General features: G+C 46.2%; 1 protein-coding gene and 1 long non-coding RNA gene across 2 annotated transcripts in view; one reads left to right on the plus strand and one right to left on the minus strand.

Moving 5' to 3' along the window:
- The window catches only part of LOC127007457 (uncharacterized), a 196,161-nt gene that overhangs the window by 145,221 nt on the left and 38,440 nt on the right, over positions 1 to 12,500 (plus strand). The window lies entirely within an intron of this gene.
- Positions 1 to 12,500, minus strand: part of LOC127007456 (neural cell adhesion molecule 2-like) — a 164,989-nt gene that overhangs the window by 106,018 nt on the left and 46,471 nt on the right. The window contains exon 5 of the mRNA XM_050878499.1: positions 8,411 to 8,556. Coding sequence (XP_050734456.1) covers positions 8,411 to 8,556 — 146 coding nt within the window. The remainder of the gene's footprint in view (positions 1 to 8,410; positions 8,557 to 12,500) is intronic.

The following is a 12,500-nucleotide window of genomic DNA, read 5'->3' on the forward strand; positions in this document are numbered from 1 at the left end:
CAGTAAGCACAAGAAGTGAAACAGACAGCAACAGAAGACACCAAGAGTTTAACAGACGATGACAGTATAGGCAACAGGAGTGAAATGTAGACATCAGGAGTGAAAGGGAGGGAAGCAGACGGCAAGGGTGAGCACTGAGAGAGAAACAGACAGTAACGGTAGGGAAGAAGTGAAACAGACAACACCAGACACCAGGAACGAAACAAATGGCACCAGGTGAAACTGAAAAGCTCTCGCCAGCACGTCAACGAACAGTTCACACGTGCGGACCTTCCCAGAGACACCCGGCGGGGAATAAATTACGCGAGTCTCCCCACATTAAATTCACTGACGCATTCTTGGCATAGAGAGCAACTAAAATATCGTAGAAAAGGAATACCGGTGACGCTCTGATTGCAGGAGTGGTGGGTGGCGCGCTGACTGTGTGTGTGTGTGTGTGTGTGTGTGTGTGTGTGTGTGTGTGTGTGTGTGTGTGTCTGGCTTAGTGGTGAGGTGACTGGCTGACTGGGTGACCGTGACTGCACTCCATAACCCCTCCTCGCCCCGCACCTTGTAATTTGCTAATATGAACCATAACTCGCGCGGCAAACCTGACATTGCGCACCACAAATCCCGCTGCACCGCCCTCGTCCCCGACACTTGCCGCGGCCCAAACACCCCCAGACTGCCTGCCGCTCACTGCCCCCCCCGCCATCACCTCCTGCCACGGCTGCTTCCCTGTCTGCTACTACTTTCCTCGCTGGCACTTCCGTCGCCCTTCCTGTCCTGTCTTAACTATCACCGCCTCCACCACCCGTTCTTCACGCCGCCACACTCATCACTCACTGGTTTAGTTTCTTATTGGTGTCGTTGCTGCTTTCAACCACCACTGCCACCATTGCTACCCGCTCCACCCTACCACCATAATCCGTAGCACTCACGGGTTAAATTTCTTGTGGTAGTATTCTTGCCACAACTACCACCATTAAAGCTGATCTCATTGTTCCTTGGCTCCTTTCATGCTAGTCTCCTCTCTTGTACCGCCACTGTAACGCATACACTCTCTCTTTATGGTCGGTCCGTCCTGCCTTCGTCCTCTTTGACATGGCCTCATCATCGCTTATACTCTCCACCCTGGACTTCTTGCTGGCACTCTACAGTCACAGCCTTTTACGGGTCGCTGCCTCCACTCCTTGCATCCAGCCTCTCACCCGTCATTATAAAACCATCCCGCTGCCTTTTACCTTCCACCGCATCTTGTTTACACCGCGTCCTCTTTATGAACCCATCCCCACCGCTACCTTCCTGCCCCCCCACACACTTCTCCGAGCAAACGCCCTCACTCCAGCGCGGCAAACAGTTTGAGGCGTCGGTATTGCACCTTCAGCCAGTCTAATAAGGCAGTGCAGCGGCGGAGAAGGGGCGGGTAGGCGGCAGGTGAGGGGAGGAGGCACGGAGGGGAGAGGGTTGAGGCAGGGGAGGCAGGTGGCAAAGCGCATACACGAGGCCACACGGAGTCAAGCAGGCGACAAGATCCCATCAGGAGAGCATCTGCCAGGTGTGAGCGGTGGTCCCTTCATTTCCTCTCCACCTGTGCCGCCTTCCCTCCCTCCTCTCTCCGTCCATTTGCCGCTGCTCTTGAGGAGAAAAAAAGCGAGAAAAGAAAGACGGGAAAAAGAGAAAGTGAGTGGGCGAGAAAGAAAGGAAAGAATGGACGAGGAAGAGAGGGAGGTGGAGGTGGGTTGCTTGCTGCTGATTATGAGGAAAAAGCGAGACGGAGAGAAAGGAAAAGAAAATGAGTAAGGGAGGAAGGAGAAAATTGTGCGAGGCGCTGGCGACGGTGACGGCGAAGAAGGAAAAAGACGAGGAGAAGGAGGAGGTGCTGGAGGCGAAGGAAGATGGTGGTTGCCTGCTTGTGGTGATGAAGAAAGAAAAGAAAAAGGGTCAGAAGAAGCAACAAGGGAGAGAGAGAGAGAGAGAGAGAGAGAGAGAGAGAGAGAGAGAGAGAGAGAGAGAGAGAGAGAGAGAGAGAGAGAGAGAGAGAGAGAGAGAGAGAGAGAGAGAGAGAGAGAGAGAGAGAGAGAGAGAGAGAGAGAGAGAGAGAGAGAGAGAGAGAGAGAGAGAGAGAGAGAGAGAGAGAGAGAGAGAGAGAGAGAGAGAGAGAGAGAGAGAGAGAGAGAGAGAGAGAGGGAAAATGAGAGCGAGGTAAAGGGAGAAAGATGGAGGGGGCGGTGAATTGTGTCTGTAGGCGGGCACCTTCATCCTGATATAGTGATCTAATTAGGCGAACTTCACCCTTTCCACGCCCGCCTCGCTCGCTTAGATGGATAATGTGTGTGTGTGTGTGTGTGTGTGTGTGTGTGTGTGTGTGTGTGTGTGTATGTATGTATCCCGCGACGCCCATCATTATTAAGCTAAAAATACAGAAAAATGGTGCACTTAAAGTAGAACATGTGTGATTAAGCGTACGGTGGAAGGGTCGGGGCAGCCATAACCCGACTGTTGCCTGCCGCGGCCTGATGACACACTGCCGAAGGGGATATTCAATAGAGGAACGTTCATACGCGACTCATCCTTCTCCCGCAGCTGAATACGCCACTGGTAATGAAAAATTTAAGTGAAAAAAAAAGTCAGCCGCCTTGCATGACTAGAGGTGATAAATGTTATAGGTCATTGAAGGGTGAGACGAGGCTATCTTTGTTGGTTAAAGTGAAGGATTTTCGGTGTTTTTTAATTAGAGGAGTGTATATTGGCTTTGAGGGGGAACGCAGGCTTATCTATGTTGTCATGATTAAGGCTTAGTGATTATTTATAGGGGAATGTATAGGCGTTTAAGGTGATTTATGGTGGTATCTTTATTTTTATCTAGGAAGTTGATTGGTCGGTAGAATATGTGGGTCCAAGATGACAAGGGATTCGATCTATTGTGGTATACTCTAGTCACGTAAGCTTGCCAATAATTCTTTTAGGAAGTTGATTAGTCGGCGGAATATGTGGCTCAAAGACGACAAGGAATACGGTGTGTTGTGCTATTTTTTTTTTTTTACAACAAAAAAAAATATATTCTTTGTTGATCTAAGTTTTTTGACAGTTTACTAATAGGGAGGAGAAATGGATGGAGCGATGAATAGGTCAAGGTCAGAGGAAGCCTTCGGGAGGGCGTGATTGGCCGGGTCACTGCGGGTCATGGGGTCAGTGGTAGCCTTTGGGAGGGCATGATTAACCGGGTGACAGCGGGTCGTGTGGCGCCGCTGCGAGGGTCGTGCAGGCCGGGCCGGAGACAGGAGCAGGTGTGGCGAGGTCCGAGCGGATGGCCATAATAAAGCGTCCACTCACACCGCCCGCCGCCGTGTGCACGAGGCAGGCGTTGCAGGAGGACAGACCGCATGTGCAGTTTAGCGTTGAGTATTAAACTCAACACGCCAGCCCCAGCGAGCCGGCGGGGGGCGGGTTACATGACAGACACTAATTCGGTGGACTACAAACCCCAGTGCCTGACCCCCCCCCCCCCTCGTCCCTCCTCCGAGAAAGAAACGCATGCAATGAAAATAGCGGATGCCTCTGATTACTCACATGAACGTTGGGCCTCAAAAGCTGCGCCTCGGAAAAGGTTATTGCCAATTATGACCGAGGCACCGATAGGCAGCTCAGCTTGAGGAGGGCGGCCGCCGCGCCTCCTCGCCAGCCTAGCAGAGCACCAGGACACATCGTAACACCCGGCCTCCCGTGCATCACTCACACTGCTCTCAGGGCTCACGTGTGGGTCCCAGTCGTCACCGAAGCCTCGTTAAGCCCGCATGACTCGGGATAACGACGAGGCTCAGCAACACGACGGTCCCTTCGCTCTCCGGTGACACATTTTCCATCAGGCCGCCGCGAACAAGGTCACAGGCATTTCCCCGCCTCCCAACGGGTAAAGGAATGTCCTGCATCTCGGCACTTGACAAAACGTTCAGGATATTGCTAGACTAAGACCTATTCTCTTAAACGTTTTAGTATTTATTAAGTATCAAGCTACGTGGCTAGTTTAACTTTTTAATTCCGCTTTTGGAGACTACAAGCAAGCAATTACAAGCGTTAGATTTTCACAGACATATTACAGAGTCGTAAAAGAGCTACACAAAAATATCAACAAAACCAACTTGACACACCTAACTCTTTTTAGGAGCAGTGAGTGTCGGGCTTTTTTTTTTTTTCATTTGTTACCTTTTTTATGCCCTTGAACTGACTCCTCTGCTGTAAAAAAACTAAAAAAAGACTGATTTGTCACAATCTTGGCACTAAAGACTTCTACGACGTTTAAACAATCATACGAAGATAAAAACAACACGCAATAGAAAATACCAATGCAATACAAGTGTGCGTGGCGCCCCAAGACACCCATCACAGTTACACCTCAGGGCAACACAACAACCCCCCCCCTCCCCCCTCCCCCCTCCACAGCAGCAACACCATCAACACTTCGGGCAGCACTTGGCTCAGCGCCGCCCGCTTGCTTAATGAAATGTTGTGCGAAATGGAGCTCTTCTAATACGGACTCTAGTTCTCCTGATTCTGAGTTTTAATCCTTGGAATTCCGCGGAGTTAAAGAAAATCTCGGGGATAGGAACCTTACGAACTCGAGCCCTGGAGGTGTTGGCGAAGTGGTGGTGGTGGTGGTCGTGGTGGTGATGGAGGAGGTAGTGACTGAGACTCCTCCTCCTCCTCCTTCTCCTCTCTTAATTCTCCTGTAAGCACACCCTCTCTCCCCTCTAACCTCCTTTTCTATCCCTTGCTCCATCACCATCCCTGCTGTTCCCCCTCTTCCTCCTCCTCCTCTTCCTCTCTTAATTCTCCTGTAAGCACACCCTCTCTCCCCTCTAACCTTCTTTTCCATCCCTTACTCCCTCACCATCCCTGCTGTTCCCCCTCCTCCTCCTCCTCTCTAAATGCTCCTGAAAACACATCCTTTCCTCCCACTAATCTCCTTTTCCATCCCTGTTGCCCCTCCTCCTCTTCCTCCTCCTCCCCTTTCACCCCTTAGATAATCTCATCTCCTTCCCTCTCCTCCCCTCTCTTCCTCTCCCTTTTCTCCTCCCCTTTCACACGCAAAGTTTTCGTCGCTCCCTTCCTCCCTCCCTCCCTCCCTCTGCAGTACACCCCCCCCCCTCACCCCCCCCCCCCTGCTGCATGCCGCTCATCGGGGCCGAAACACGAAAAACAAAGCTTCGAAAGTCCGACTGGAAATACACAAAGCGAGTCATTTTCTGTGGAGAGCAGTTATCCGAGTGTCTGTCTGTCTGTCTATCTATCTATCTATCTATCTATCTATCTATCTATCTGTGTGTGTGTGTGTGTGTGTGTGTGTGTGTGTGTGTGTGTGTGTGTAAGGGAACATTTTTCGCTTGCACCTGACGGCACCATCACCACGGAAAGAGCCTCCTCCTCCTCCTCCTCCTCTTCCTCCTCATCCTCGTCCTCCTCCTCCTCTTCCTCCCCGTCCTCCTCCTCCTCCTCCTCCTTTTCCTCTCTCGTTCCTCCTCTTATTTTTTCTTATATTCGTGTTTGTTTTGAGGATCTATTCGATATTATTAAGCCAGCAAATAAAGGAAAAAAAGGTTGACAAAGAGAGAGAGAGAGAGAGAGAGAGAGAGAGAGAGAGAGAGAGAGAGAGAGAGAGAGAGAGAGAGAGAGAGAGAGAGAGAGAGAGAGAGAGAGAAATGAACGCTAACAGGAGTAGATGTGTGACGATTAAGGTAGGTTTCCGAGTAGAGGGCGAGAGGGCTCTAAAGGATTGCCAGGGGAAGGATGACGGGAGAGCAAGGGGAGGAGGGGGCCATGGCAGCTGTATGTGTGTGTGTGTGTGTGTGTGTGTGTGTGTGTGTGTGTGTGTGTGTGTGTGTGTGTGTGTTTAATGAATGGGGTGTGAAGCGATGACCAGCTGGGTGACATGACAAAAATTCTAGGACCAAATTCTTAAACATTTCACCTCGTAAGCACACACACTTGACAAGGCTTTCGTAGGAGCTGTATAGGCATTTCCAGGGGTAGTTTTATGGCCCTTGGTGGTAGGCTGACCCTTCTTCTGTACTGTGAACTTGACAAACACTCATGAAAACCCCGATTCATTTCCTTTTTTGGCCTTTGGATATAGTGGAGGTGATGTGGTGAAGCTGAGACGTCTAAGAATACACTGATGTTAAATGATGCAAGGAAATAGGTACCGATGTTGATTGTACGTTTCCATATATACATAGTTTGTTTTATTCACCCGAAATTGACCCCTCTCTTGGCCTTTTGATCTTTCTGTTTTTGTTCAGAGCAGCGTCTAGTGTGCTTTTTTTTCTGTTTTTGTTTTTGCCCTTGCGCTGCCTCCCTTCTTGTAAAACTAATCCCCATAGTTGCTTATTCCGTCTCTAGGTATACTCGTACTTCTATTTCTCTCGTCCATTTTCTGTACTAGTCACCATTATTTTCATCTTTTCTCTATCATCTTACTCTCAATATTTCCATCAAGAAACATATTTACACCTCTCTGTCTCCACTCTTCCTTCCCTCACTCACTCACTCGCTCGCTTATTCACACGCTCACTCGCTTATTCACACGCTCACTCGCTTATTCATACACTCACTCGCTTATTCATACACTCACTCGCTTATTAACACACTCACTCGCTTATTCACACACTCACTCGCTTATTAACACACTCACTCGCTTATTCACACACTCTCTCACGCACGCATGCACTCATTCGTCTATTTGCAGCATATCAGCCAACCTCATTTCATCTCTTCTTTGTCATCCTTCCTTCAATATTTCCACCTGCTTTCGAAACTTGTTTATACCCCTCCGTCTCCTTCCCTCCTTCTTTCCTCCCTTCCTTGCTTCCTTCCTTCCTTCCTTCCTTCCCTCCCTCCCTCTCTCTTTCCTCATGAAGTACACGTGCCACATAAATCAACTTCCCTCTTTCCCTCCTCTGCATCACGCCCTCTTCCTCTCTCCCTCCTCCTCTCTCTCCCCTTACCTCCATCCAGCAGTGTTGTTAGTGGAGCGGGCGGTAAGAAGGCTTATGAGGGTGGAGGGAGTGCAAAAACTGTGAGTGAAAGTTAATTATAGGATGGCACACACACACACACACACACACACACACACACACACACACACACACACACACACACACACACACAAACCCCCGGGAACGGAAATTCACTTAAAAATAAACTACGTACTTAAAACAGACACTTAGAAGGGCACACGCAACCTCTAGAACGGTCAGGGAAGGTGTGCAGGGAAGAAAACTTAGGAACAACTTGACAATCCACTCACGCACTGTTATATCTAAAACTACACGCTCTGCTACTTAAAACAGCAACTTAGAGTGTCGCTTAGATAATTTTCTGAGATTACATCAACTCATTTTCGTCTTTTTTCCAGCTTGCTTACTCACGCACTGATTCACTCTGTCACTCACTCACTCATTCACTCACGCTCCCATTCACTCACTCACTTACTTGCTCACTCACCCACGCACTTATCACATACTCACGCACTCATTCACACACACTCACTCACTCACTCACTCATTCACTCACGCTCCCATTCACTCACTCACTCACTTACTTGCTCACTCACCCACGCACTTATCACATACTCACGCACTCATTCACACACACTCACTCACTCACTCACTCAGTCACTCACCCACCCTTCAGCTCTCACTCACTCACCCAAGCACACACGTACCCTCAAGGACTTACGTAATCGCTCACTCATGCGCTCCCTCCCACACACTCGCTCAATCCCCGCCCCGTAATCTCTCTCATTCCCTCTTGCTCAGCTCATTCACACTCTCTCCATTGCTCACTCACGCTTCCAAACACTCACTCATGCACTCACGCCCACGCACTCATTTAATTACCGTCACTTGCTCATTCACACTTACTCCCTTGCTCACTCACGATTCCGAGCACTCACTTGGCCACTTACACTCTCTCAATTGTTTACGGCACAGAGGTCAAACTAAAGATGGAGTCTCGAGATTGTACCGTATCCATGGACTCTAGCAAAGGGAAAAGAACCAAAAAAAAGACATACTCTCCCTTGCACACTCTCTCAATTGTTTACGGCACAGAGGTCAAACTAAAGATGGAGTCTCCAGATTGTACCGTATCCATGGACTCTAGCAAAGGGAAAAGGAACCAAAAAAAGACATACTCTCCCTTGCAGATTCTCGCCTGCTTACGGCGTAGAGGTCAGGCTAAAGATAGAGTCTCCTGATTGTACCGTATCCATGGACTCTAGCAATGGGAAAATAACCGAAGTGGCCGCAACACACTCCACCAACAGCAAAGAGAGACAGAGGAAGACGCAAAACCCACGAAGATACAATTTAGTAACGGAGATCTCATTTTACTTACCTCCCGACGCACTGACTCGCTCTCTCCCACTCACCTCTTTCTCCGCGGGGACCTGCTTGCCTTGTAGTGTCCAGGAGAGCCGCGCCGAGGGACGTGAGCCGCGCGAGGTGCAGCGGAGCCTAATTTGGCGGCCCTCCCTCGCCGTGGTGGTCCCCGTGATGGCGACGTTCGTGGGGAGTACTGCGGGGGAGCCAAGAACAGGACTGAGTCAGGATGGGTGGGAATGGAGGGCGAGAGAGAAAATGAGAGTCGAGATAGATGACGGTTTAGGCGGCAGGGGGAAGAAACAATTAGATGGTTAATTAATAGTACTGCGGGAACACTGAAAACATGGACTGGGGAACAGGTAGAGAAAGTCTGAGGTTGGGAAGATAATTAAATGTTACTGTTAGATGAGTGAAATATGGGGCTCATTAACGTTAAGGTGGAATGGTGAAGAAGGTTTACATAGGATGGCAGTGCTGTTGTGACGCAAAGAGAACGGGATGAATTAGAATAGTGGGGAATGGTTGAGGTAAAAGAGTTAGTGGAAGACGGAGGAAATGTCAGGGATAATCAACTTTGAGATGGAAGGATGATGTTACGTTGGGAGGCAGTACGTCGAAAGTATACAGACTTGGAAGGTTGAGGGAGTGATAGGAAGGTTGAGGAAGAGCTTGAAAGGGTAAAGAAGATATGGGTGTGCTAGTTACGTGACTGGATGGTTGTTTGGAATACTGATCTGGACGGAACTCAAGGGAAGGGTACAAACAGCGGTGTCTTTGAAAACTCGTCCTTGAAGCGTGGAAGTAAATCAATATAGGAGAGAAATGTAAGAGTGAGTTGGATGGTTTTATATAGAGCGACGACATGAAGTAATTGGAAAGATGTAAATTAAAGGTAGATATTTGTGAGACGTGAATGGGAGCCTTGCTGATGTGTTGAGAAGGACAAAAACAGGATTATTAAAAGAGAGAAGAGAATAGAGAGAAATAAATGACTGGATATATGTGAAGTTTTGAAATGTGGAGGGAGAGGAACGTAGAGTTATTGAGGGGTGGCGAGGGAGTGGAGCGGGGAGCGGCGAGGGAAGGGTGGATGAAGGGAGAGCCTCGAAAACTCTTGATTGATGAGATGTTTAGTCCAGGCTTTGAAGTTTGAAGGGTGAGCTACTGCCTGTATAATTAAAGTCTTGTTATTTTTTTTTTTGGCTCATTTTCCTTCTCTTTCTCTTTTTTTTTCGTTTTTTGTTCCTCCTTTTTTTGGAAGGAGTTGATTTTCATTCTCTTACTCAAATTTGTTTCGTTTTTTTTCTCTTCCTTCTTCTTTTCGGTTAATTTTGTTTCTCTGCCTCCTTTTTTTACTTTTTTCTCTTCCTCCTTTTTTACTTTTTTTTCTCTTTCTCCTTTTTTTCGGTTAATTCTGCTTCTCTGCCTCATTTTTTTTTAGTTTTTTTCTTCCTCCTTTTTTACTTTTTTCTCTTCCTCCTTTTTTCGGTTAATTCTGCTTCTCTGCCTCCTTTTTTTTACTTTTTTCTCCTCCTCCTTTTTTTCGGTTAGTTCTGATTCTCTGCCTCCTCTTTTTAGTTTTTTTCTCTTCCTTTTTTTCGGTTAATTCTGCTTCTTTGCCTCCTTTTTTTAGTTTTTTCTCTTCCTCCTTTTTTTTGGGGGGGGTCATTTTCCTTCTCCTCCTCATTTTTTTCGGTTCATTTTGCTTCTCCTCTTCCTCCTTTTTCATAATTCATTTCATCTTCCTTTCCCAACATAATAATAAACACAGGCACAGTAATAACAGTAATAATAATATGACGGTGGTGGTAATATTGATAATGTGATAAAAATGGTAATCCTTTTTAATAAACGGTTATGATAATTATGAGGAGTACATGTAATCAGCATTGAAGATTATGATAATTCCAGTAATTTCAGTGATAGTGTAAAGTTGATGAAGTTGTTATTCCTGGTTAGTATCTGAATTAGTTATATTTTCCTTTAATCGAACATTTTTCAGCACCAGTATATATATGATTATGATATTCACGAAGGTTGCAGTTATATCGTGAAGAATATTGTCAAACACCACAGGGGAGTTTGAGTAAAGGTCAGAATACACACACAAAAAAAAAAAAAACGAATAAAACTACACTCACATCCAACCACATTTAACTTACACACACACACACACAAACACACACACACACACACACACACACACACACACACACACACACACACACACACACACACACACACACAGTTTTTTTATGGATGAAATCTGCTAGCAAGAGAGAGAGAGAGAGAGAGAGAGAGAGAGAGAGAGAGAGAGAGAGAGAGAGAGAGAGAGAGAGATTCCAGCTATGTCGTTACACCTGTCGTGAATAATGAAGTATATAACATCAATCTCGTCGCATCAGCCTCCACCTGCTCCGCCGTGTACTTCCGTCACTAACACGCATCAGTCTCGCCTCTTGTCGGCATTTGACCAAGCTGTTGCTCGGCGTCGAAACATTAATGAATAAATCAGTCAGTCAATTAGACAGCCACTCGCCGCGTCAGCCATCCAATATTATCACTTCACGCGTCACTGGGCCGTCAGGCGGGACAGGCGACGGTATTGGTGAAATGTTCGATATAATTACGCTCCTCTTTTAGTGATGTTACGTGTTATTAGGGGAGAGTTTATTCCTATTGGCAGTGCTGAGAGAAATCAAATATTCTGATTGGTGGTACTAGAGTGTGAAAAAAACATTCGGATTGGTAATACTAGAGGGAGGAAAAAATAACCCTCGGATCGGTAGTATTAGATAGAAAAATAGTATTCGGATTTGTAATACTAAAGAGGAAAATAAACATTCGGATTGGTAATACTTGAGGGAGGAAAAAAATATTCGGATTTGTAATACTAGAGAGGAAAATAAACATTCGGATTGGTAATACTAGAGGGAGGAAAAAATATTCGGATTCGTAATACTAGAGAGGAAAATAAACATTCGGATTGGTAATACTAGAGGGAGGAAAAAATATTCGGATTCGTAATACTAGAGAGGAAAAAATATTCGGATTCGTAATACTAGAGGAAAAAATATTCGGTTTCGTAATACTAGAGAGGAAAAAATATTCGGATTCGTAATACTAGAGAGGAAAATAAACATTCGGATTGGTAATACTAGAGGGAGGAAAAAATATTCGGATTCGTAATACTAGAGAGGAAAAAATATTCGGATTCGTAATACTAGAGAGGAAAATAAACATTCGGATTGGTAATACTAGAGGGAGGGAAAAAAATATTCGGATTCGTAATACTAGAGAGGAAAAAATATTCGGATTCGTAATACTAGAGAGGAAAAAATAACATTTGGATTGGTAATACTAGAGGGAGGAAAAAAATATTCGGATTCGTAATACTAGAGAGGAAAAAATAACATTTGGATTGGTAATACTAGAGGGAGGAAAAAAATATTCGGATTCGTAAAACTAGAGAGGAAAAAATAACATTCGGATTGGTAGTATTAGATAGAAAAATAATATTCGGATTTGTAATACTAGAGGGAGAAAAAAACATTCGGATTGCTAATACTAGAGAGAAAAAATAATTCGGATTGGTAATATTGGATAGAAAAAAATATTCGAATTGGCAGTAATAAATATAAGAAATAACATTCGAATCGTCTCGTCTCGTAGTACTAGACGGAGAAACTAATACTCGGATATGTCGCTTCAATTATGGATAAAACAAAGTGAGGTCACGAGGCATCTGTATTCGGGTATTGATGAAATGTTCGATGCAATTCCGCTCATCTCTTAGTGATGTGATGTTACTGGCTATTAGGAGAAAGTTTAATCCTATTGGTAGAGATAAAAGAAAAAAAAACATTCTGATAGGTCACTGTAATTTTGCGTACATGTTAAGGTTACGAGATATCAGGAAACACAGTTGAGGCAAAGGTGTGGAGGCGAGACACCAGCCCACATTTCGGGACGCTTGAAGGACGAGGCGAAGGGCGAGCCGTCTATCAAGCACGCGAAGCAATTAGTGGCGATGCTGCTGGAAGTCTGCTTGGCGTTCCTCGTTGGTGGTGACGAATTGACTCACAGCGAAGACTAGGTGTGGAGACGGAACGGTTCATATCTTGTCCTACTTCCATG

Source organism: Eriocheir sinensis, chromosome 35 (genome assembly GCF_024679095.1).
Source record: "Eriocheir sinensis breed Jianghai 21 chromosome 35, ASM2467909v1, whole genome shotgun sequence".
In the NCBI taxonomy this organism is placed as follows: Eukaryota; Metazoa; Arthropoda; class Malacostraca; order Decapoda; family Varunidae; genus Eriocheir; species Eriocheir sinensis.